At 45.4% G+C, this 26,212-nt stretch overlaps 1 protein-coding gene across 1 annotated transcript in view; it reads left to right on the top strand.

Moving 5' to 3' along the window:
- The window catches only part of LOC126282290 (dipeptidase 1-like), a 240,283-nt gene that overhangs the window by 156,231 nt on the left and 57,840 nt on the right, over positions 1 to 26,212 (top strand). Inside the window, exons 4-5 of the mRNA XM_049981942.1 lie at positions 3,457 to 3,607; positions 21,846 to 21,915. Coding sequence (XP_049837899.1) covers positions 3,457 to 3,607; positions 21,846 to 21,915 — 221 coding nt within the window. The remainder of the gene's footprint in view (positions 1 to 3,456; positions 3,608 to 21,845; positions 21,916 to 26,212) is intronic.

The raw sequence follows: 26,212 nt of genomic DNA on the forward strand, positions 1-26,212 counted from the left end.
CTGACAGTGACCCATATCTTGGTGAGCTGTCCTCCTTTGGCTGCCCTGCAACGGACTCTTCAGTTACTGGACTAGTTGCCATTAATTTTAGCTGACGACACCTCATTGTCTAATTTAGTTTTACTTTCTATATGTGACAATGGGTTTCATCATTCTATATACGTTTTAGCGCATGTCCGTTGTCCCTTTGTGTTCTGCACTCTAATGCTTTTAGAGTGGATGTTTTAATGTGTTGCAAAGTGGCTGGCTTTTCCTTTTTATTCCCACGGTCGGCCAGCCACGGTCATCTGCACTCTTGTTTTTACCCCTTCTACCTGTTAATTTTTCCTGTGCGATTTTCTTTTCCTGTTTTGCCCACGGTAGCGTTGAACCTTCCTGACAGATTAAAACTGTGTGCCGAACCGAGACTCGAACTGGGGACCTTGCCTTTCGTGGGCAAATGCTCTACCAACTGAGACACCCAAGCACGACTCACGCCCTGTCCTCGCAGCTTTACTTCCGCCCGTATCTCGTCTCCTACTTTCCAAACTTTACAGAAGGTCTTCTGCGAACCTTGCAGAACTAGAACTCCTGAAAGAAAGGATATTGCGGAGACATGGCTTAGCCACAGCCTGGGGGATGTTTCCCGAATGAGATTTTCACTCTGCAGCGGAGTGCGCTCTTATATGAAACTTCCTGGCAAATTAATACTGTGCGCCGGACCGAGACTCGAACTCAGGACCTTTGCCTTTCGTGGGCAAGTGGTCTACCAAGTGAGCTACCCAAGCACGACTCAAACCTAGTCCTCGCAGCTTTACTTATATCAGCGCACGCTCCGCTGCAAAGTGAAAGTCTCATTCTGGAAACATCCCCCAGGCTGTGACTGAGCCATGTCCCCGCTGTATCGTTTCTTTCAGGAGTGCTAGTTCCGCAATGTTGGCAGGAGAGCTTCTGTAAAGTTTGGAAGGTAGGAGGCGAGGTACTGGTAGAAGTAAAGCTGTGACGTCGGGGCGTGAGTCGTGCTTCGGTAGCTCAGTTGGTAGGGCACTTGCCCGCGAAAGGATAAGCTCCCGAGTTCGAGTCTCGGTGCGGCATACAGTTTTAATCTGCCAGGAAGTTTCATATCAGCGCACACTCTGCAGCAGAGTGAAAACCTCATACTGCATAGTAGTGTTGGTTGTCCTTCCTGGCAAGAGATCCGGTTATAAAATTATGAAACCGTATGGTAGTCAGAATAAAATCCGCTAGATACTTAGGCGTCCTCATCGATGAAACCTGGAGCTATGCTCCACATATTGGATATGTAAGCTCTACAGCAACAACACTATTCAACAAGCTTATAAGCATTGCACAACGACGATTTCACCTGCCACCGGCAGCAACACAAATGTATAACAACTGCATCTGCGTGCCTGTTGTGTGGTACGGCTCCAGTGACTGGGCCCACAGACTTGTTCAGGTTAGGCCTGCAATGCAAACTAAGCGCATACAAAGGAATGTCATCCTACGGTGTGTAGGTGCAGTCGGCACCACTCCTACAGATGCTCTTTGTGTGATCATGGGACTTTGTCCCCTTCATCTGAAAGTCGGACAGCATGCAACAACTTTCTGGTTACATAAGAGAGACTATGAGAGGGTAAAAATGCTAATGGGAACGTACCTATACAACACAAAAGACATCAAACAAAGAACAATGCAATTATGACAGGAGCAGTGCGTAAACTCCGACATTGGTAGGGGGTCTTTCACCTCCTTCCCAGTGTATGGGAAAGATTAAAGTTAAGGCACATGATAGTAACTCAAGGTATAGTACACTTTCTATCAGGACACAGCCGCTATCCGACGTACTTCAACAGGATAGGTTCAAAATGGTTCAAATGGCTCTGAGCACTATGGGACTTAACATCTATGGTCATCAGTCCCATAGAACTTAGAACTACGTAAACCTAACTAACCTAAGGACAACACACAACACCCAGTCATCACGAGGCAGAGAAAATCCCTGACCCCGCCGGCAATCGAACCCGGGAACCCTGGCGCGCGAAGCGAGAACGCTACCGCACGACCACGAGCTGCGGACACGGGATAGGTAGCTGGCCAACACCTGACAGTGTCTGTGGCGCCCCAGAGGGGACGCCTGAGCACGTTGTCTTCGAGTGCCCAGACTTTGATCCAGTTGCCTCAGAAGCGAGGGAGGAATTAAAAGAGACACAAATACTGACAAACCCTGACTGGGCGATAACGTTTCTAAATTCGCGAGATTAATTTTTGAATAGACACTAAGTTAAAAAAAAAGTCTTACTCATCAGCCGGGCTGACGAGTATTGTGCATCAGGACTTTAGAAGACCAATAATTAATGGCCATGGAGGGTGGAATGGCGGTCTTGGTCCTGCCATCTGGAAATCCGTCGGTGGGGCTTGGCTATCCGCCCACTCCAGAGGGGAAACTATAATGTATGGGGATGGTATTGAGGGCAAGGTGGAAGAAGTAGGTAGGCTCTCCACTCTATGGAGACATAGAGAGGAGGGTTGCCTAAAGGTGTTTCCTAGGCTGTGTTGCCTTCATATCCTCCAGCCACTTTCCTATAAAGACAATAAACAGAGCTAGACAAACGTATATATGTATATTAGATGACTTTTCAAACATTTTTTCCATGTATTATAATTGTATGATTATGTACATAACATGATATTTTCAATTTTTATAAATACCATTATTATTATTATGTTGTAGAAAGTTAGTAGTATGTTGTAGAAAGTTAGCAGTTTGGGCAGAAGCGTACGTTGTTATTCCCTAATTTGTTTTTTTTTCTTTTTGTAGATGTAGAAATGTATTTGTAAATAGCGTTTCATCAAGGGTGGTGGAGGGATGACAAAATAAAAACACAACACGGCAGTGGTTCTGCAATAGTAGTCGGCCTGCCTCCTCGTGGCTAGGGACAGGCAACGCTCCTGATTACCTGGAGTGGCTAAGTAGCCGAATATTGTAAATAATAAGGTAGAAATCAGTAAAGTAGAAATCACTGTCTGTAAAAAGTAGCAATTGTTTAGAAGTAGTACCCATTTTTGTCACCTAGGTAGTGGGTTTTGTATGTTACAATAAAGCTGCCAAAAAAAAAAGAAAAAGCTGTCCCTCTGTCATTCTACTACTTCTTCCTTTCTCCTGTTAGTGTGCTGTACGTCTCCTTTCTTTTCTTGTTTTCCTTGTGTAATTATTTTACTGGGAACAAGGGACCGATGACCTCGCAGTTTGGCCCTCCCCCCCCCCCCCCCGCCCTCCTCCCTTCCTCTGTTAAACCAACCAACCAACCCTATGGCCCAGATGTAAAAAAACGAATGTGCTGTCACCCTGGCCAGATCTTGAATGCATCCCTCTGGTTAGTAATGAACTGTGCAGCCTGTGCTTGCTGATCTGTGTGAGAAACTGGTCACGCAGGCTGAGTGATGCTGAGCACGGTGCCGTGCGTCCTGTTGCAGGCATAGAGGAGGCGCACGCGGCCGGCGTGCTGGCGTGCCTGGTGGGGGTGGAGGGGGGCCACGCCCTGGGCAGCAGCCTGGCCGTGCTGCGCGGCCTGCACGCGCTCGGCGCGCGCTACCTCACGCTCACGCACGCCTGCAACACGCCTTGGTGAGCGCCGCACCGCGCCACCTCACCACGGCGCGGCGCGCGCTGGACGAGAGCCCCACGATCAAATTATCTACTCTCACCATTCTCTTAGTGTTTGTTTCCAGCCTAAGGGCGGTATTACGCTATCAAATATCTTTGTCAAAGATATTTGATGGTGTAATAGGGAGCTTTGTCAAATGACGTAACGTTAGCAACAGCCGCGGACGGTGCACAAGTCCCGCCCAATCACCCCCCTCCACACCAATCCATATACTAAGCTCCGCCCATGGTCTGCCGCATGTTCCAACATCAAAATTGTTCGTATCACAGATATGCCAGTCATAACAAGAGAAAAAAATCAGTAGTTAGTACGAGATACAGTTTTCCGGTACCACTGTGAAAAGAATTAGAAATACACTCCTGGAAATTGAAATAAGAACACCGTGAATTCATTGTCCCAGGAAGGGGAAACTTTATTGACACGTTCCCGGGGTCAGATACATCACATGTCACACTGACAGAACCACAGGCACATAGACACAGGCAACAGAGCATGCACAATGTCGGCACTAGTACAGTGTAAATCCACCTTTAGCAGCAATGCAGGCTGCTATTCTCCCATGGAGACGATCGTAGAGATGCTGGATGTAGTCCTGTGGAACGGCTTGCCATGCCATTTCCACCTGGCGCCTCAGTTGGACCAGCGTTCCTGCTGGACGTGCAGACCGCGTGAGACGACGCTTCATCCAGTCCCAAACATGCTCAATGGGGGACAGATCCGGAGATCTTGCTGGCCAGGGTAGTTGAGTTACACCTTCTAGAGCACGTTGGGTGGCACGGGATACATGCGGACGTGCATTGTCCTGTTGGAACAGCAAGTTCCCTTGCCGGTCTAGGAATGGTAGAACGATGGGTTCGATGACGGTTTGGATGTACCGTGCACTATTCAGTGTCCCCTCGACGATCACCAGAGGTGTACGGCCAGTGTAGGAGATCGCTCCCCACACCATGATGCCGGGTGTTGGCCCTGTGTGCCTCGGTCGTATGCAGTCCTGATTGTGGCGCTCACCTGCACCGCGCCAAACACGCATACGACCATCATTGGCACCAAGGCAGAAGCGACTCTCATCGCTGAAGACGACACGTCTCCATTCGTCCCTCCATTCACGCCTGTCACGACACCACTGGAGGCGGGCTGCACGATGTTGGGGCGTGAGCGGAAGACGGCCTAACGGTGTGAGGGACCGTAGCCCAGCTTGATGGAGACGGTTGCGAATGGTCCTCGCCGATACCCCAGGAGCAACAGTGTCCCTAATTTGCTGGGAAGTGGCGGTGCGGTCCCCTACGGCACTGTGTAGGATCCTACGGTCTTGGCGTGCGCCCGTGAGTCGCTGCGGTCCGGTCCCAGGTCGACGGGCACGTGCACCTTCCGCCGACCACTGGCGACAACATCGATGTACTGTGGAGACCTGACGCCCCACGTGTTGAGCAATTCGGCGGTACGTCCACCCGGCCTCCCGCATGCCCACTATACGCCCTCGCTCAAAGTCCGTCAACTGCACATACGGTTCACGTCCACGCTGTCGCGGCATGCTACCAGTGTTAAAGACTGCGATGGAGCTCCGTATGCCACGGCAAACTGGCTGACACTGACGGCGGCGGTGCACAAATGCTGCGCAGCTAGCGCCATTCGACGGCCAACACCGCGGTTCCTGGTGTGTCCGCTGTGCCGTGCGTGTGATCATTGCTTGTACAGCCCTCTCGCAGTGTCCGGAGCAAGTATGGTGGGTCTGACACACCGGTGTCAATGTGTTCTTTTTTCCATTTCCAGGAGTGTATGTTCATTGAATATGCGAGTTAAAAAATCATCAATAAGAAAGAAAAAGAAAAATGGTATCCACACTCTTTTTTATTTCATGAGCTTTCATCTGCAATATATAAAAAAATCCGATATTTGTTAACTGCAGTGAGCGCAAATTTTCGTCACCTCACGTAGTGTAAGAAATTCTGTTGGGAAATATTAATTGGTAGTATCGCCAAGGATGCTGTCCATTATCTCGATTGTCTAAAGTCAATGTTGTGCATAAACAAGACAAAGTCGATGTCTTGTTTTGTTTCTGATTATCTCATTAAGTCTAAAGAATATAAGAGTGTGATGATGTAGAAATGCGAAATGCAAGCAGCCAGATATTTATACAGTGACATTCTTCATTAATATTTGCCTCTGTAAAGGGTGAATTTTTACTTGTGAACTCTTATGACTGCTTGCTTACAGCAGACACGAGATTACTTTGAGTTCTTCTTCAGTGTTTGAGAGCTTTAGAGCTGCCTATTGTTAAACATATGTACATACTTTCGCCAGTGTCATTCCAACACATCTTATTGTACTTTAATGTCTGTTAGATATCAGTTTCGACAGCATTTGGTCACAACAGTCAAGGTTAGGTACATTGTCTATGATAACTTTATTCAGAGTGCATATCTATGTTTCATTTTGACAGTATTACACAAACTGCTAAGAAGTACTAACAGCACAACACTGCTGGTATGAACAACCACGGTAAAACAAGAAACGACGAACAAAAACACGACAGCGACGAGGACTACCAAAGATCATATTTATGCGATCTTGGTTGCTGTGGTGGGGGGGGGGGGGGTAGGTGTGGAGGGGGGTAAATGTGTGGGGCTTGTGCAGATGTCTGGGGCTGTCGCTAACGTTTCCTGTCAAAAGTCGTCTAATATTTGATCAAATCTAGGGCCTCGCTGTAGATTTGATGAAAGAAGTCGCTTTTCTTCTGTTCACTGCGATGTGACATGTTACCACATAGAGCGCTAGCATCGCTGCAGCGTTCTGTCGTCTGTAGTGTTTTTATATACATTGCCGATAAATACAATTGGTGTGTGCCGACAACTACGAAATTAATAGACATACATGAAGCTGATGAGGCGCTTTACAGCGTGAGGCACCTTGAATACAATAATAGATTAAGAAGATTGGAGACCTGACCTAACCTGACCCTCTCCTGTAGCAAAGAATCAGAGTGTTATAGTCAGCCTGTCTTCTGCAGATATAACAGTTCTTAAGTGAGTATTGTGCTTTGCGATATGAGGACACACTTCACTGAGAACACACAGAAATGTACACTCATCCATTCTTAAGTAATTGGTGTGCGACTTGACGTTCTCCACTATAAGCTCATGTATCAAGTTTTGTTGAATGCTTTTATCGTGTCGTCGTAAAACCCACAGCTTCACCCACATACGTTTTCTTTTTTTCCCCCGCTTCTCTTCCACATGTGCATGCAGTGCAATTGTGGTACATGCAACTGCTCTGGTTAATAACGAATTGTTTTGTCAGCCATCTTGAACTTTGGCGAAAAATATGACAGTGTAATACCCCTTCTAGCGCTACCTCAAAGATATTTGTCAAATATATTGGACGGAATATTTGATTACTAAGGTCACAGAAATGGTATCGTTAGAAATTTTGACTAATTGTAAAGTCATCGTAAGATCGTCTTTTCTACAAAAAGATGGGAATTGTAAAACTTTCCGTTTAGGGTAGACTATGCATATGATGTTTTATCTCCAAAAGTCAATGTGGGCTCTAACACTACTGTCAGATAGATCTGAAATATTTTCCCATCCCTTCACAAGTCTTTCATCTTCAGGGAAATGCTGAGCCATCTCCCAAGGAGATAGAGGTCGACAAAAATCTGTTGTTTCCAACGAGTGAAACATATGTAACGCAGCAAGCTTTCAAATGTGATATATAGCACGTTTCGTAAACACAGTTGTAGGTCAACATTAACCTGTATCGTCGAGAGCTTGTTGTCTCCAAAATAAATAATAAGCTCAAACCAACTTCTGTACATGATGAACTCAAAGTCGATAGACGAAGTTTCAAGAGATTTCGAAACTTATTCACAGAGTATGAATCCATTTGACATCGCCTGTGATAGGTATAGAGATAATCTTTAGTAGCACAAGAAAATTCGTGTCAGACGAGGATTCGAACTCACTCCTGGTCCAACAAAAACTTTCATCTGTCACTAATAGATCATATCTATACCTAGCACAGCAGTCATCAAATGAATTTCCAATCTGTAAATAAGTTTCGTAATACTTAACACAGCTGATGATCGTTAGAAACGTCTGTTCCTTCAGACATCCAAAATTTAAAAAAATCTGAAACTTGTTCAGCGATATTTTCTGAGTACTTTGGTTCAAGAGATCTGACATGTCTGGTGATTCGTTATGCAGTAGTTGGATTTCATTTAATTCCTGAGCCTCGTTTGTTTTTGCACCTGCACAACATTGCATGTCTGAACTGTGTGCACTGAGTGTCCTGTTTGGACACAAACCTGTTCCATTCATCTGCAGTAATTGCTGTTGACAACAGTAATGCCCACCTTGGTGCTGACCTTCAAGCTTTCATTTCCTCCTGCTCGGATCTAACATGGGTTTGTGTTTCTGGCAGCGTAGCTTGTACATCAGCAAAGATATACACAGCATTATGGATTGTTTTATTAATGAAGAATTTCCCAATATGCGCTTTATGTATGGGTTCACTTAATTCCATGGAAGAGCAGCAGGATGAAATGTACTTCGTGAATAAGCTCATTGAATCCAGTGGAATGGCAGCGTAGCGACGATATGCTGAGATGTTCGTGCAATCACGTCAACTATGTGACAAAACTGTCTACGAGTTGCGGCATGATTGTTGTTGGGGAACTCAGTCTGAAGGCTCGTTTGATGCTGCACTTTACGCTAGTCTGTGCCCTTCAAGCTTCTTCATATCTGTTTAACAACTGCAACCTACATACATTTAAACTGTATTCAGTCCTTGACGTCCCTCTATGATTTTTACCTCTACTCTTCCTTCTGTTACCAAACTGACGACCCCTTTACACCATAGGATGTGCATCTTTTAGTCAGGCTGTACCGTAAATTTCTTTTTCACGTAGTTTGATCCAGTACTTCCTCATTAGTTACGTCATTCACTCATTTGATCTTTTGTTCCATTACCCCATGTTTTGTGCTGTGCATTCTTTGTGTACTGTAAGCCTTCCCTCTGTTGCGGAACCATATAAATCATAATCATATTACTGCCCTGTAACGATGCAGGGCTGACCATGGGTCCGGAATACCAATATACTCAGGAAATATCCCTGAATAACCTTTCACATTTGGTCACTGGAATCGGGTTCACCCTGTTGTACACAGGGATTCATAATTAACAGTGAAAACTGACATGGGTGAGAGACATCTCAATACGCCTCAGATAAGAAGAAAAGCTAGGCCTGGGCAAATTGGGATTGAATATCATTCGTTAATACACATTTGAATTGAAAATTTATTAAGATTACAAGGTTCCACAAAAATCAGCAAACTTAACACGATGGCCCCCAAAACAATGGGATATAGTCACCAATTTCCAAATTAAGTGCATTGCAAGGTAAAAATTTAGGTATAATGAAATTTACCAAGTATTCCTTACATCTGTGAACTTTTGAGAGTAAAATTACATAATATTAACGGTATAGACTGTAAATAAAATCATACAACTCTTAAAAGATTTTAGTAGTGTGAAATAATGTAACAAACTCACAGTAATACCCAACAGAACTTTAATTTGATTTATATGTCACTGGATGTACCCAGTTAAAGAATGTTTTAAGAAAAGACATTTATAACAACTGTAATCAGAAATTTGAAGGTGAAGCTTTTAAGTATGCAACAACTGTAATAAATCTGAAGGCGAATCTTTTATGTATACAACATCTGTAATAAGAAATTTGAAGATGAATATTTGCAAAATATTCTGAGCAAACCTTCTGGGATTGCAAGTGGTTCGCACCGGGTGGTAGAAGCCGTGACACTTCACAATAACGCAGCCAAGTTCTAGAAACGTATACAAAGCTAATATTACAAACAACACACGCAATATAGTGTGGCAACAAATAGCTGAATCTCACACTCCGGAGGAAAAAGTTATGGATTAGCTGCACCGCTTCCTTCAGTGCCATAAGAAAGGACAAATAATAAAATTCCATATAACAGGCGATACAACAGAGAGCTACAATAAAGTAATACAATTTAGCAAGACCCGCGTTACTGGTGTTAAATAAACAATGTCATTAATACTCAGTGAGTCCAGGCTGGTGCAACTCCATAAGGATGGTCCTGAAGAACAAAGGAGGAGCGTTAAAAGACCCACCAAAACCTTACGCTGTCCACAACGGCAAAATTTACTAAATGTAAGATTTTATGTCCTTACCCACTTGTCCCACAAAGGACCAATGCAATAAACAGCAATCACGTACCTAGAAGGAAGTTGTAGCATGGAAGGCTGAACCCTGTCAAAAAAATGAAATGAGTTAAATAGCGAGATGATAATTAGCGAGCGTCGGCTTCTCCCAGAGGTCCGTCCAGTTAAGGAGCGTTACCCAAGTTAGCGCGCCTTGCAAGACACTCGGCTGGTATAACGTGTCGTATTTGCAATTACAATAGCGCTGCTGCACTGCTATACACAACAACTTCATGCTCCTCATCGCGTATTACACGAGAGACATAAACATGCAGCTTGCGGTCCCCTGGCGGCACGTGGAGCACTGTGGCACAAACTGCGGTTTGCAGTACCAGTCCTTAGGCCTCAGTGAAGAAGGCCACTCTTAATGTGATACCACTTACTACGGCGCAACGCAGCCCAAACGCCAGTGCCGAAATCAGAGCTGCCAACTCCGGATTGCAGGTGCTCCGCACACCCCGTGAGGTTTCCAACTAGACACCACGTGTGGTGGAGTGTCTGCGAGAGAGCGATTGAGACGACAGGCGTGAACGATGGAGCGTGGGCGGCGAAAAACAGTGAAGCACAAACACGATGGCACACAGATAAAACTGATGGCGATGATCTCCAGCGCGCTAATGTTCATGTGACGTGTGCGAGTCCGGGGACCTGCCGAAAGGGGAAAAAAAGGTGGGGGAGGAGGGAGAAGAAAGAGTGGAGATGCTAGGGGCAGAGGAGATGGGGGGAGGAAAGAAGGATTGGGGATAGGGGACGCCCAGGGGGAGGAGGGGGGAGAAAGGGAGGAGGGAGAGAAAGGAGAGAGGGTGCCCTGAGGAAAAAAAAAATAACCACAGGAAGTGGAAGAGGAGGATCAAAGTTGATAGGAGGGGTAGACGGAGGCATCATCAGGGAGGGGGAGCTGGTGGAAGCAGCCTTGGGAGAGGGTAAGGAGAGTGGAGAGATGGAGAGCAGGTGGGATGTGGGAATACAGGTGTGGCAGCACACGGGGGTGGGAGAGGATGGGAAAGGCAAGTGGGTGAGGGGGATCTAGTTTACGGGAGGTGTAGAGGATCCGTATCCTTTCGAGGCAAAGGAGGAGGTGTGGGAACGGAATAAGGTTGTACAGGATTCGCTTGGGGGAAGGGAGACAGATGTGATACGTGAGGTGGAGAGCATGGCGTTCGAGGATTTGAAGGGATTTGTAAAAGGTAGGAGGGGCGGAGATCCAGGCAGGGTGGGTGTAGCAGAGGATAGGGTGGATGAGCGACATATGTGTGGAGGATTGTGGAGGGGTCCAGACCCCATGTGCGTCCAGAGAGGAGCTTGGGGAGACAGAGTCAAGAGCTTGCCTTGGCTTCGATTGTCCAGAGATGGGGGCTCCAGGAGAGGCGACGGTCAAGGGTGACGCCAAGGCACGTAAGGGTGGGGTGAGGGCGATAGGACGGCTGTAAATGGTGACATAGAATTCGAGGAGACGGAAGGAAGGTGTGGTTTTGCCTACAATGATCGCCTGGGCCTTAGCTTGCTGAGCGCGAGGCAGGCGCTTAAGTATGCTATCGGGACGCCACTATTGGCCGCTGGGACCACGTGTTCCACTGTGGCACCCTCACTCTAAATGCGGGCCAGGAGGCACGCGCCGCCACAGCTTACGGCGCGATGGTGCAGAGACCTCTAGGGGTCTTCGACGTCCATGACGTGTGCCTCGGATTCAAATTCCGCGGCGCGCTGTACCAGATTGTATGTGTATCACAGGGCACCTGCACATTTTGTTACGTTAGAGTTCACCAAATGCGCGGATAAATTCCAAGTCGGCTGTGTCAAACAGGGCCTGTACCTTAGCGAGCAAGATTAGCTGATCCCGATTCCCTAAATTTTTGTGTCTGCAGTAATAGGAGTTAGTGTGCATGACTCCCGTCCATAAGGCTGAAGTACTCCTGTGTAGATTTACGAATAATTTAGGGATTGTTTTAAAGAATCCATAACTCACTGTCAGTACAGGTGCAGAGTTGCGTCCAAAACCGAGAAAGTCACAAGGAAAACCTGCTTTAACAGGTATGACTGTATATGATAAATTGTAAATTCTAACTTACTGCAGTAGTACTGCATTTCTTACTAAGGAAGACCAAGAGTGAAATCTGAGCCATATTACTAGGCACCTTAATAGCGAAGCTCACACAAACTACCCGAAAAAATAGTGCACCCTTTTAGAAGTCGCCAATTCACTCGTAATTGGTTATTGCAACAGTGCCTATGGACAGTCGGAGTTAGTCTCTCGTCCCCAGTAATGAACCGTGGATTTAAGTTCAAAGAATATACTTAAAAATTTATTTTATTTACTAGCGATTCATCAAAAACATTAACACACTTAATCACACTATGTAAGCGTGGAAGTAGTTGCCAGGGAGTAACTGATGAAATCATAATCAAATTGCTTCCAACAAATGGAAATTTTATTTCTAAAAGCTTTTTTTTAAGGAAACAGACTTAAAATTATAAGCAGAAAGCACCCTCTAAATATCAAGTTACAAATTTATTCAGAGGCAGAAACAAACAAATTTTTGACAGTATGAGCTTTCAGGCTGAGAACTCTGCCTCTCCCTTTTGACACGACCGTAGTTACGACCGCTCACAACACCCTCTGAAAGACTACACTGGTGCAAATCTGCAACACACCAGATAACTTCAAAATAAGAGTTTTAACAGTTCACACAAGCACACAAACTATGCACCCTGTAGGAGGGATGAAAATGGTACAAAACACTAAAATTAAAAGATTAACTTGCCACCGAAGGTGCAACTTGATTTTAACTTATAAGAAAAGTCTTACGATGGAAGGGTGGCAACTTTATATACTAAAATGACCATTTAAATAAAAGCCCATGAAATGCAATCTTATATAAAATTATACAATGTTGGCCAAACGAGTTAACATGCTCTACAATAGACATATGATACAAACATATTTCAGGAACCAGGCCGTTACACTCTAGCAATGAATTCGTTAACATACCGAATCCGACAAGCATGACACAGGCAGTTCCGAACGACCGACAGACACTAACTGCCTAACAAATGCAGACGAGAGACAGACGAGCAAGCTGAGAACGAGAGACTGGCGCAGAACCCCCAAATCGCTCTCCCGAGCCGTCTGCTGCCAGCTGCTTCAGCGGACGCAGGAAGGCGCGCCGATCTCCCGTCTTTCCTGGTCCGCACCAACCGACCGACTGCTCGCTGTTCCGTATCGACTGCTCCGTCGCGACTGCCCTGCTGGTGCGTCTCCCACTCACTTCCAGACACAAGGCGGCGGCAATACTGGCTCGGACCCAACCATGCAAAGGAAACACGCCCACTGGCAAAACGACATCCCTGTACCAGGAGAGGACCGATCCAAGCTCCACAAGATGCTAACTTAAGGGGTCCAGAAGCGCTCGAAGAACCAGTTACACCACGGAGTCGCAGCTCGCACGGGCCAGACCGTTGTCGTAGGTTGACTCCTGTTGCTCTCGTGTCGACCGCGTTGCCACTACCCCTCGATATATGCCGCGGCCCACTGGACTCACGTGGCGACCTCACATGCGCCGACGATCAAGACGGATAAGTCATCTCGTGTCTCAGTGCGCGACCGACCAATCGATCGATCCAATCGTCAGTGACCACTGCCTGAGCAAACTCGAGCTGGCTGGCGGCCTAACGCGCAGACTCAGATGCAGGAACTAAGCCCCGACCGGGCGACATCTCGCTTTCTCTTACTGGCAGAGTGGAAAGACTCTCATTCTGCCGGCTTTAAAGGTTGATCCGACGACAGACATACTAGCACTCCGAAAGACAGACAGACGCTAACTGTCTCACGGACAGACTAGCAAGCTAGGGGACGAGACTGGCCCTAGACTGACACCGACTGACCCCGACTGACCAACTGGCGAGCTCATAGCGCCCCTTAAATGCACGTGAACAGGCAACCTTTCCCCTTTCCCGCCAGAGGGAGACACCAAAGCTGTGATTGCCACAGCGGAGCCACCGCCAGAAACGGAGGGCGACTGCTCCACACTACGCGCTGCGGCGCGCTCTTCAAAACAGCAATTTTTTTCCCCGGCTCAACTCGTAATTTGTTGTTGCAACAGTGGATTTGGATTACATTTACAGAAGAGTAGCACATGCGGTTCAGGGGTACCAGACATGGACCTCTGATGATACACACACATTAGTACGAAGTCTGGCACCCCTAGGCGGCAATGCAGGCGCCGAATCGAGCATCCAATCGATCGTACATATGGCGAATACTGTATTGGAATACATTATCCCAACCCTATTCGTCCTGTTCAAGTAGTTCGGTAAGAATTATTGGTTGACGAGCCAGAACAGCCCCTCCTCGTCCCATCATACCCCACACGGGCTGCACTGGAGACAAGTCCAGAGATCGCGCTGGCCAGGCAAGTTGCCGCACGTCTTGCAAAACACGTAGAGTCTCCCGGGCAGTGCGTGGGCCAGCATTATCCTGTTGGAACAACACATCACCTTCCTGTTGCAAGAGCGGCAAAAGAGCAGCGTCCCGTCTAGAAACACCAATTGCAGCTCATCGCACCCCTGACCATAAGGCTATCTGGGTGGGGTTAGTGTGTTTTGGACGAATGCACTCTACGAGCTGGCGCAACCAACCATCATTTGGTGCAGGCAGAATCTGCTTTTATCGGTGAAGCCCACGGCGCGCCAGTGCAACTTTAGCGGATCCTGTGTCGGCACGAGTCGAGCCGTGCACGTCGACGTTGTGGCGTGTGTGGAGGACGGGCTAGAGTTGCGTGTGCCAGTAATCACACTACTAACAAACAGTTCACAATAGTTCGTGTTCACACGTCTGAGCTCACAAGCCCTCTTACCTGTTCCGTGGTAGCTGTACGATCTGCCACTGCTGCCCCTACAATCCGACGTCTGTGATGCGAGGACGTCCGGAATCTCATCCACAGGTGTGAGAACGTTCACGTGACCACTGACACCAGCATCGTTGCACAGCTGGCGCAGTACGTACAACGTGCATGTCAGTTTTCCGAAAGGACCATCCCGCCACTCGGAAGGCTGCAATTTCTACATCTACATCTATACCCCGCAAGCCACCTGACGGTGTGTGGCGGAGGGTACTTTGAGTACCTACATCGGGTCTCCCTTCTATTCCAGTCTCTTATTGTTCGTGGAAAGAAAGATTGTCGGTATGCCTCTGTGTGGGCTCTAATCTGTCTGATTTTATCCTCATGGTCTCTTCGCGAGATATACGTAGGAGGGAGCAATGTACTGCTTGACTCCTCGGTGAAGGTATGTTCTCGAAACTTCACCAAAAGCAAGTACCGAGCTATTCAGCGTCTCCCACTGGAGTTTATCCATCATCTGCGTAACGCTTTCGCGATTACCAAATGATCCTGTAACGATGCGCGCTGCTCTCAGTTGCATCTTCTCTCTCTCTCTCTCTCTCGTCTATCAACCCTATCTGGTACGGATAGCATTTCCTTAGGACTCTTCCAATGAATTTGACCCGTTTCAGACTCTCTCATTTGGCTGTAGGAAGCACGAGTACTTCTCTATTTAGTGGTTGCTTGCTTGCTTCACACGTTTATACCACACTGACCCTTCTGGTTTGAGAATTCGCTACAAAAGTGTAGACACAGATGTGTCACTCTGGTAACTATGCCACTATGCTATCTTTTGACGGACGACGCTGAAACGATTATCAGTACATCTACTATCTTCCAGGTGGCATATGCCGTCATCGGGTCAAAATCGATGTTGCGTTTCAAAGTGTACTAATTTTTTTCCGGCAATGTAATTTGTGATAACTAGGGCAATATTTCACTCAAAAGTCAATGGCAGCTCGTAATCACACATTCACAATCATCTTGTACGCTGTTAGTTTGTGTAACGATATCTACTGGAATGTTTTTGCTCCTATCGTTGCATGGCTTCGCTTTTGTCAGTTTTCGTCCGTGAATAAGCTATACAGGGTGTTACAAAAAGGTACAGCCAAACTTTCAGGAACCATTCCTCACACACAAAGAAGGACAATATGTTAAGTGGACATGTGTCCGGAAACGCTTACTTTCCATGTTAGAGTTCATTTTATTACTTCTCTTCAAATCACAGTAATCATGGAGTGGAAACACACAGCAACAGAACGTACTAGCGTGGCTTCAAACACTTTGTCACAGGAAATGTTCAAAATGTCCTCCGTTAGCGAGGATACATGCATCCACCCTCCGTCGCATGGAATCCCTGATGCGCTGATGCAGTCCTGGAGATTGGCGTATTGTATCACAGCCGTCCACAATACGAGCACGAAGAGTCTCTACATTTGGTACCGGGGTTGCGTAGACAAAAGCTTTCAAATGACCCCATAAATGCAAGTCAAGAGGGTTGAGACGGCCGCGGTGGTTTCGCGGTTCTAGGCGCGCAGTCCGGAACCGTGCGACTGCTACGGTCGCAGGTTCGAATCCTGCCTCGGGCATGGATGTGTGTGATGTCCTTAGGTTGGTTAGGTTTAAGTAGTTCTAAGTTCTAGGGGACTGATGACCACAGCAGTTGAGTCCCATAGTGCTCAGAGCCATTTGAACCAAGAGGGTTGAGGTCAGGAGAGCGTGGAGGCCATGGAATTGGTCCGCCTCTACCAATCCATCGGTCACTGAATCTGTTGTTGAGAAGCGTACGAACACTTCGACTGAAATGTGCAGGAGCTCCATCGTGCATGAACCACATGTTGTGTCGTACTTGTAAAGACACATTTTCTAGCAGCACAGATAGAGTATCCCGTTTGAGATCATGATAACGTGCTCCATTGAGCGTATGTGGATGAAACTAAAATGAGCTCTAATATGGAAATTAAGCGTTTCCGGACACATGTCCACATAACATCTTTTATTTATTTGTGTGTGAGGAATGTTTCCTGAAAGTTTGGCCGTACCTTTTTGTAACACCCTGAGTAATGATTCGTCAAAAGAATGTGTGCAGCACTTTGATAAACCAAGCCAAGAAGGCCACTTAAGATGGTATGTATCTGCGTACTGATTGAATGAACTTAAGGCTCCAGCTAACTGGTGGTACATAGCCTGGAACTCATAAACAGCAAATTCCGGGTGGTTGCAACTGAAGTGCATCTAGTCACAGAGGTGCAGTGTTGTCAGTAATTATCGTATGGCACCGAAACTTGGTAGATATGCTAATGCGTTAATGTAATTCTGGTTTCTGCTGAAAATTGTTGCCAGCAACCGAAAATCTGGCGCTGTACATTGTTTGTAAGAAGGTGACATCAACGCTGTTATTTTACATGCCATAACGTGAGCGAACAGTACGGCTATCAAAATCGTTCGCTGTTAGTGAAACTATTTTATGTGAATTGGCAGCAATTACAGGGCTGCACTGAGAGACAGCATCGCCGATTGCTAGATATGAGGGGAGGCCCCATGTCATTAAATGATTTAAAGATAAGATAATAATGAAATGCTAAAACACTGCTGAATTGGTTCTGGCACCTGGAAGAGGAAGGCGTCCCATGCCATTGGAAGTTGTTAACGAGACTGCTGTTGCTGTAACTAGACGTGCAGCATTTACCTCATGTAGTTCCAGTGCCTGTACAGTGTCACGATAGTTGTCCATGCCATGGTCAACACTGCAGAATGTTTTGCGTTCTGTATTACAATGGTACCCGTGCAAGATCCAGACAGTGCAGCAACTGAAACCGCACGATCCGTGGCAAAATTCTGAGTTTGCCCTTCGGTTTCTGGCATGGATCGAAGTCGATGATATGAGGCCAGGCAATATTCTATGTAGTGATGAGACACATTTCGCAGTACGACGAGCAGTGAATACACAGAACTGCCGAGTGCGAGGTACTGCCAAACAGCATGCTGAGCACCAAGAGCCACTCCACTCGCCGTTTGTAAGCGTGTGATGTGGATTCAGAAGCATCTATATTCTCAGTATGTTCTTCTTTGAAGAAAATACACCGACAGGGCCTGTCAGGTTAACGTGATATGTATATTTTATCGACACCATCTTCTACAGCATGTGATTTCTGTTTTGGAAGAGCGTAGCTATGTGGAAATCACTGTTTTTATGCAAGATGTGACAACACCGCAGGTCGCTCGCCCAGTGCAACCTTCCACGAGCGTGTTATATCCAGAGGTTTTTCAGACGCATGGCTTGCAAGACACCTGATCTGAAGCCATGTGACTGTTGGTTCAGGAGTTGTCCAAAAGAAAGCTTTTACCAAAGGTCTCATTCGGCCTCTCCTGGTTCTGAAGGCCAATGTATAGGAACACGCTTCTCAGATCTCACCGGAATTGCTGCGAGCAACGGTTGATCACGTCGTCTTACGGATGTAGCATCTCGACGGCGTCACCTTGCTCATATTGAACAAATTGTGTAAGCGGTGGTTAATAATAAAATCAACATCATGCCTTTCTTATTGTTTAACATTTCCTGTCCACATTCTGTTACTAATCCATTATATATGAAACATTTGTTTACATCTCTCTTGCATTCAAACGCCATACTTCCACCTGGAGGCCAAAATTTGAACCCTTTTTTCTTCAGCGTAAATCGGTTCTGCATTAACTCATTAGCATATTTATCAAGTTCTGCAGCCGTACGATAATTACAGCTCACTTTCGATCTACGTGAGCAGCTGTTCTTTAATTACAACCAGCAGGTAAAAAAACTAACAGTTTTTGGTTTTTAAAATGATTTTAAGGTATAACCTGTGTCACAGGTGGTGGTAGTGTTGTTTTGATGGGGGTGGACTTTTAATCAGTGTTTCTTTTATTCGTATTACAAGAAAGTTTACAGTACCAGATCATATATGAATACAGCAAACACTTGCTCTCAACCTCTTGCAATAATTAACTTCACATATCAAATCACAAACAAGAAACAGCAAAAAAAAAAAAAAAAAAAAAAAATTACTCACCTCTCAGTAATAAATTAATCTGATCTCCAAAGTAGGCAATCAGTATAAAGTAGAAACTTATCCTTATTACCTATTGCTTCTGCCCACAAATGACTACAGAATACGATGCCAAACTACGACAGCAATTCGTGGAATGTCTCACTACAGTGACCTACAGTCAAGTACTGCCGTCTCCTCCACATCCTCGACGGACGACAGGACAACACAGTCTATATAGTCTATATGCATAAACAACGTACTACAAAAACTACAAGCAAATTCAGTAAAAGGCAACAGGTACAGGAACTTGTCGCTAATACACAGCAAGTGCCTCATTGTCTTTTCATATCCAACACCCAGATAGCACCATGGCCACACTGTGCAGATACGCTTAAGTACAGTTCTGGTCCGACGATATTTCCTCACGGCTCGCCGTACTTCTTCTCAACAAGAAACAATACTAAGCCATCTTCATCAGTGTAGACACACAACACTGCTTTGTATATCGGTCGATCAAAATAAGGAATGTGCACCAACTGCCGCTACGGCACATGTACGAGATGTTTCCGTAAGAGCGTGTAAAACATTAACAGAACATAGAGGATGTTCCGCTGAACAATTTGAGGTAGGGAACCTGGGGTCGGAGAAGCCAGCTTAAGGAGATAATAGGAATAAAATAACGTTACTGAGTACCTTTTCATTTACATTGATTGCAGTTAACAGAAAGTACCATCATTGACACAATGAACTTACCATTTGTAGTATATGTTACAAAACATGCTGAAACTGAAGGCCTCAGTGCAAGGACGACATCAGCGAACAAGATTCTGACGCACCATGGCAAATAAACCCTTGTGGTCTCGAATCACATCACAGACAGCTACAATTCTGGGAGTTAATTCCATCTCCGTATGCACTGGAGTCTCATAAGCAAGTGACTTTAGATAGCTCCAGAGCAAAGAATCAAGGGGAGTGATGCCAGGTGACGTCGCAGGCCTGAGGAGATACAGCACTGAGATGGTTGAGGACATCCACACTGAAGTGAGGCGATGCACCCTAGTGATGTATCCACATCCTCCTACGAACAAGCCAGGGTGCGTTGTCCAAAAACTCAGTTAGAAGTCTTTGCACGAACCTCAGGTACAGGTGGCCATTCACACTTCCTAGTTATCAGGCTCTTTCCTCTTGTTTTCTTGCAGGAAATAGACAATATACATGTAAATAAACAGCACGGTATGTACAAACTTGTACGCGTGTTAGTTGTAAATAAGCTGGAAAACAGTAATGTTATATAAAGCGGTAGATAAATTTACTTCCATATCTCCTTAAGCTGGCTTCTCCGACGCCAGGTTCCCTACCTCAAATTGTTCAGTGGATCATTCTCTATGTGCTGTTACATTTTTGCATGCCCTTACGCAAACACTCCGTATAAACACGGCGATGTGCTACAGAATTGTCAATCGCTTCCTCACAGTGACCCCAAAGCAGCATTGCAGATGGTGTGGTCAATTCAGCTCCGTACTTCCAACTGCATAACTGCATTCGTGGCAATTTGTTGGGCCAGTCACTCTGGCGCCATTCAAGGACCCAGTGCCGACTCACGACTTGTGAGCCCCGTGTCCAGAGCGACCTCCAGCGCTGGCTCAAATCGACGTCGCCGGCAGTATTGCAGACTGTACAGCACTGTGCTGTCTTGCCACTCCGAGGCTCGATGTGGTGCCGCCTCTGCCAATGTGTCACCACACGCGCCCTCTCGTGAGGTTCGAACATGTGTCCCTCATTAGCAAGGCCATCCAGGTGCACCGGAGTATAAATGTTCCACTAAATTTAAATTTCGGGTATCAACCATTTCATAAGGAAAAACTAGCAATGAGAGAAAACCAGAATTGATGGTTTAGGTACTGTTGTGTACATAGTTCCCCGTAGTCAGCGCGCACACAACTTTCACATTAATCACAAAAGCGCAGGCGCAGTGTTCGTCCATCTCCACACTATGAGATGGGGCTGCCATAGAGACGGACCAAATTCTGCTTCCGCCGATCCGCGTATTAATATGTAGCGCAGCCAATGAGATTGCTGTTAACGTAGAACCTTTTCTCTTCATGGATCACACTCGCGCAGTGATACATGAACGCGCGAGGTATTATAATGAGTGTACAGACCTCCTATTAGTCAGTCTGCATTTGTCTGCAACAGTCTGTACTAGTTCTACATTTGTCTGTACCAGTCTATAGTCAAGCTTCAGTCTGCACCTACAGTTAATAAGATTACCATATTCCTGTACATAGCCATGAAGATAAATGTATAGAAACCTTTGTTAAGTATCAGAGAAATATGTGAGAATAAGATTAACGTACCAATACCAAAGGATCTTCAGATTGTCAATTGTAAATAGCATTCAGAACCAAGTTAAGTAATTTTAAGCTTGTTATTATTTTAATAAATGTGTGTGAAAATTAATCAAGTTCTGTTTGAAGTTGGCCACCATCAATCTGCTACTTTAAGCGTGCAAGTGGCATTTCTATCGTCTGACCTAACGGCAGAAGATAACCACGCCACGATAAGACCACGAGACATATTGCTAACACTCGCCTATTTCGTTAGAGCGACAAGTCAAATAGTCTGATGGTGTGTGTACTGAAGCTCTTACAGTACGCATACCACAGGTAAGCTTAACATTGAATGCAAGAATAGTAGATGCCGTCTGTCTACTCACGAAATTCACAACTGCTTCACACTTCCTTTAGATGAGCAGCAACTAACATACACTAGTGCCCATTAGCTGTATATAAAAAGTTGTTTGAGTTCGTAATTTAGTATTTTACTCTTCCCCATATTTAATTTCTTTAAATTTTTAAACAGATTACCTAGTGATTTATATAGTCTGAGGCTGAAGAGACCAAAAAGAAAAAAAGAGAAACAATTTTCTTTATAGCTGTGCTTCCATTAGGCGGTATGCCCAGTGTATGTGGAATCATAATTTTTCTCATTCTGCATTGTATAGATGGTAACTTCTGAGGGCAGAAGTAATTCCGACTCTTTGTTAGGGCAGACTGCTCCATAGTTGACGAGCCTGGGAGGATACCAATCCTGGGAGGCCTCTCGAGCTTTGGAAAGGTAAGTTAACGCCATGCTGAAATTTTACACGTAATATTCCTGTAACTAGTTTACTCTTCACTAGAAGCGTCTCCTGGCTGGTATTACTTTCTGCAGTGCCGTTCATATACAATCTGTTTATTTAAAACCGCACTTTATGTCTGTGACACAATATTAGTCAATTATTTTCTTGCAGTATAGTTCCACAGTTTTTATAATTTTTTTAAAGGATTTCTCCTTACTCTCAGCTGTAGAATTTTACTTTGCGATTAAACCATTTTCAGGCCTATGGCTTTTACATGTAGGTTTACGTTAGACCTAAGATACACCTAGGTTTCAAAATATTATGCTTGAAAATGGCTCACTGCATGAATTGCAATTGCAATCACAAAATAAAATTCTAACCGTTCAAAGAAAGATGAAATCCTTTAAGAAAAACGCTATTAATGAACGCATTCTGTATAACTAACAACAGGTGAGAGCTTAAATTGCCATTAAACGTTTAATAACTATGAAATAATAAATAATTATTCTTCAGTCAGCTAGCTCTCAGAAAGTGCCACAAGCAACAGTTGACTAGCAGTGATCTCTACAGGAAAAGGGTGAAACGCGTTTTGCCTTACTGAATAATAATACAAATACTGACAAAAACAGAAAATGTTACTCTATGAATCATCAGCCCGTTTTTTTTTCAATCTTTGTGCCGGTTATCATCACATAACGCGTATTAAATGACTGAGCTTTCATTCCATTCAGAACTGATGTCAGTCTTTGAAATCAGCAAGAGATGTGACCAGCACGTGCATAAATATACTCTTGCATTCACCATCATATGGAAACAAACAGCTCAGGAACGTCAACTTGGGGAACTTGTTATCGTGTCTGTTCATCAATATTATTGGCTAGAGGATGGTGTGAATGCGTACGTCTCCCCTTCGCACACTCGCATACCATACATGATCTATTGTTAACAAATCAGAAAGCTGGCCAGGACAGTGAAGGACCCGTACATTCATCAATGCATTTGTGGTGTGATCTGCAGTATGGAATTTCCCATCATCCTACTAGAATATGCCATATGGAACTCTGGGTGTGAAGGGTGTGACAACGGTTTACACCATCTTTCCATTTTCGTGACAATTCGGCTACCCTTCAATAATTACACTACACGCCATTAACATTGCTACACCACGAAGATGACGTCCTACAGACGCGAAATTTAACTGACAGGAAGAAGATGCTGTGATATGCAAATGATTAGCTTTTCAGAGCATTCACACAAGGCTGGCGCCGGTGACGACACCTACAACGTACTGACATGAGGAAAGTTTCCAACCGATTTCTCATACACAAACAGCAGTTGACCGGCGTTGCCTCCTGAAACGTTGTTGTGATGCCTCATGTAAGGAGGAGAAATGCGTACCATCACGTTCCCGACTTTGATAAAGGTCGGATTGAAGCCTATCGCAATTGCGGTTTATCGTATCGCGACATTGCTGCTCGCGTTGGTCGAGATCCAATAATAGTTAGCAGAATATGGAATCGGTGGCTTCAGGAGGGTAATACGGAACGCATTGATGGATCTCAACGGCATCGTATCACTAGCAGTCGAGATGACAGGCATCTTATCAGCATGGCTGTAACGGATCGTGCAGCCACGTCTCGATCCCTGAGTCAACAGATGGGAACGTTTGCAAGGCAACAACCATCTGCCGGAACAGTTCGGCGACGTTTGCAGCAGCATGGACTAACAGCCTGGAGACCATGGCTGCGGTTACCCTTGACGCTGCATCACAGACAGGAACGTCAGCGACGGTGTACTCAACGATGAACCTTGGTGCACGAATGGCAAAACGTCATTTTTTTGGATCAATCCAGTTTCTGTTTACAGCATCATGACAGTCGCATTCATGTGTGGCGACATCGCTGTGAACGCACATTGGAAGCGTGTATTCGTCATCGCCAAACTGACGTATGGTATGGGGTGCCATTGTTTACACGTCTCTATTACCTCTTGTACGCATTGACGGCACTTTGAACAGTGGACGTTACATTTCAGATGTGTTACGACCCGTGGCTCTACCCTTCATTCGATCCCTGCGAAACCATGCATTTCAGCTGGATAATGCTCGACCGCATGTTGCAGGTCCTGTACGGGCCTTTCTGGATACAGAAAATGTTCGACTGTTGCCCTAGCCAGCACATTCTCCAGATCTCTCACCAACTGAAAACGTCTGGTCAATGGTGGCCGAGCAACTGGCTCGTCACAATACGCCAGTCACTACCCTTGATTAGCTGTGGTATCGTGTTGAAACTACATGGGCAGCTGCACCTGTACACGCCATCCACGGTCTGTTTGACTCATTTCCCAAGCATATCGAGGCCGATATTACGGCCAGAGGTGGTTGTCCTGGGTACTGATTTCTCAGCACCTATGCACCCAAATTACGTGAAAATGTAATTACATGTCAGTTCTAGTATAATTATTTGTCCCATGAATACCCGTCTATCATCTTCATTTCTTCTTGGTGTAGCAATTTTAATGGCCTGTAGTGTACGAAATGAGTCTTCCTGCCAAATCCAATAGGCCCTACGCCATGATCCAGGAGTTGGAGAGTATGGGACTCTAGAATCGCTGCTTCCTGTGACCAGTTAGAGACACTTCGGCGTGTACTTGACTGCCGTGAAGAGAATCGGGTCTGTCTGCTGAACACCGCCGTTGGCGCTGGCTCTACGCTATGCAAGCATCTGTTGCCTGTTCAGTGATGTCAACAATGAAGAACGCGTAGCAACTGTTATATCTCAACCCAGCTTCCAGCAATCTGCTCCTGGTGTATCATAGTGACTCTCTGACTACAGCCTCTGGCCGGATTTCACCTGTTGCCATGCTCCTACTCGTCGAAGCCAGGAGAATAACCATAACCTTTCCATCTTGTAGTCTTCCTGTATGGGCCTCTACTTGCACGATGCTTCTGTGTCCCTCGTTCTAATGATTCGACCTTTCCCAAAGTCATAAATATGACAGCAAGCTACACACGCAGTGAGCATTCTGTTTTGTGATCTCCATTTCAAAAGTGTCAGTAAGATACCAAATAGCCATCACGTAGTCATCGGTTGGTATCTCTACAGCTGATTTCAACATTAAACATTTTGAAAACCTATACTTAAATCATTATATAGCTCTTTATCAATTGATTTTACTCAAAACAAGGTGAGTCACCTAACATTACCGCAGGATATATTTCGTAAAGCACATCAAATACTGACAAACGTGAGGAGAGGGGCTAGTGTAATTGGTTAATACAAACCATAAAAAAATGCACGGAAGTATTTTTTTAACACAAACCTGCGTCTTTTTAAATGGAACCCCATTAGTTTTGTTAGCACATCTGAACATATAAACAAATACGTAATCAGTGCCGTTTGTTGCATTGCAAAATGTTAATTACATCCGGAGATATTGTAATCTAAAGTTGACCTTGAGTACTACTCCTCCGCTGTTCGATGGTGTGTGTCGGAGAGCACCGAATTACGTAGGGATCCAAAGGGAGCGGTGATGATCCTTAGGTCCAGAAGAGACTGGAACAGCACATTACGTTCACATGCTAACACCTTTTTATTGGTCTTTTTCACTGACGCACATGTACATTACCATGAGGGGTGATGTACACGTACACACGTGGTTTCCGTTTTCAATTACGGAGTGGAATAGAGTGTGTCCCGACATGTTAGGCCAATAGACGTTCAATCTGGTGGCCATATTTTGCTGCACACAATTGCAATCTCTGGCGTAATGAATATCGTACACGCCGCAGTACATCTGGTGTAATGTCGCCGCAAGGCTGCCACAACACGTTGTTTCATATCCTCTGGAGTTGTAGGCACATCACGGTACACATTCTCCTTTAACGTACCCCACAGAAAGAAGTCCAGAGGTGTAAGATCAAGAGAACGGGCTGGCCAATTTATGTGTCCTCCACATCCTATGAAACGCCCGTCGAAAACGTAGGTTTGTGTTAAAAAACGTACTTCCGTGCATTTTTTTATGGTTTGTATTAACCAATTACACTAGCCCCTCTCCTCACGTTCGGTCTGTGGAATCGATTCGTCAGTATTTGATGTGGTTTGCGAAATATATCTAGCGGTAACGTTAGGTGAGTCACCCTGTATTTTAGCAACATTGCCTCACCTTGGCCTGATCAGTAACACAACGCAAGGCAGATCTGTTTCTGTAGTAGCTGTTCCCAGGAAGCGTCTCAGAAAAAGCACAAAGTATTAATAGGAAAGTATGCTAAATAATTTATTGACAAGCCGTTGT

This window comes from Schistocerca gregaria, chromosome 7, assembly GCF_023897955.1.
Source record: "Schistocerca gregaria isolate iqSchGreg1 chromosome 7, iqSchGreg1.2, whole genome shotgun sequence".
Classification (NCBI taxonomy): domain Eukaryota; kingdom Metazoa; phylum Arthropoda; class Insecta; order Orthoptera; family Acrididae; genus Schistocerca; species Schistocerca gregaria.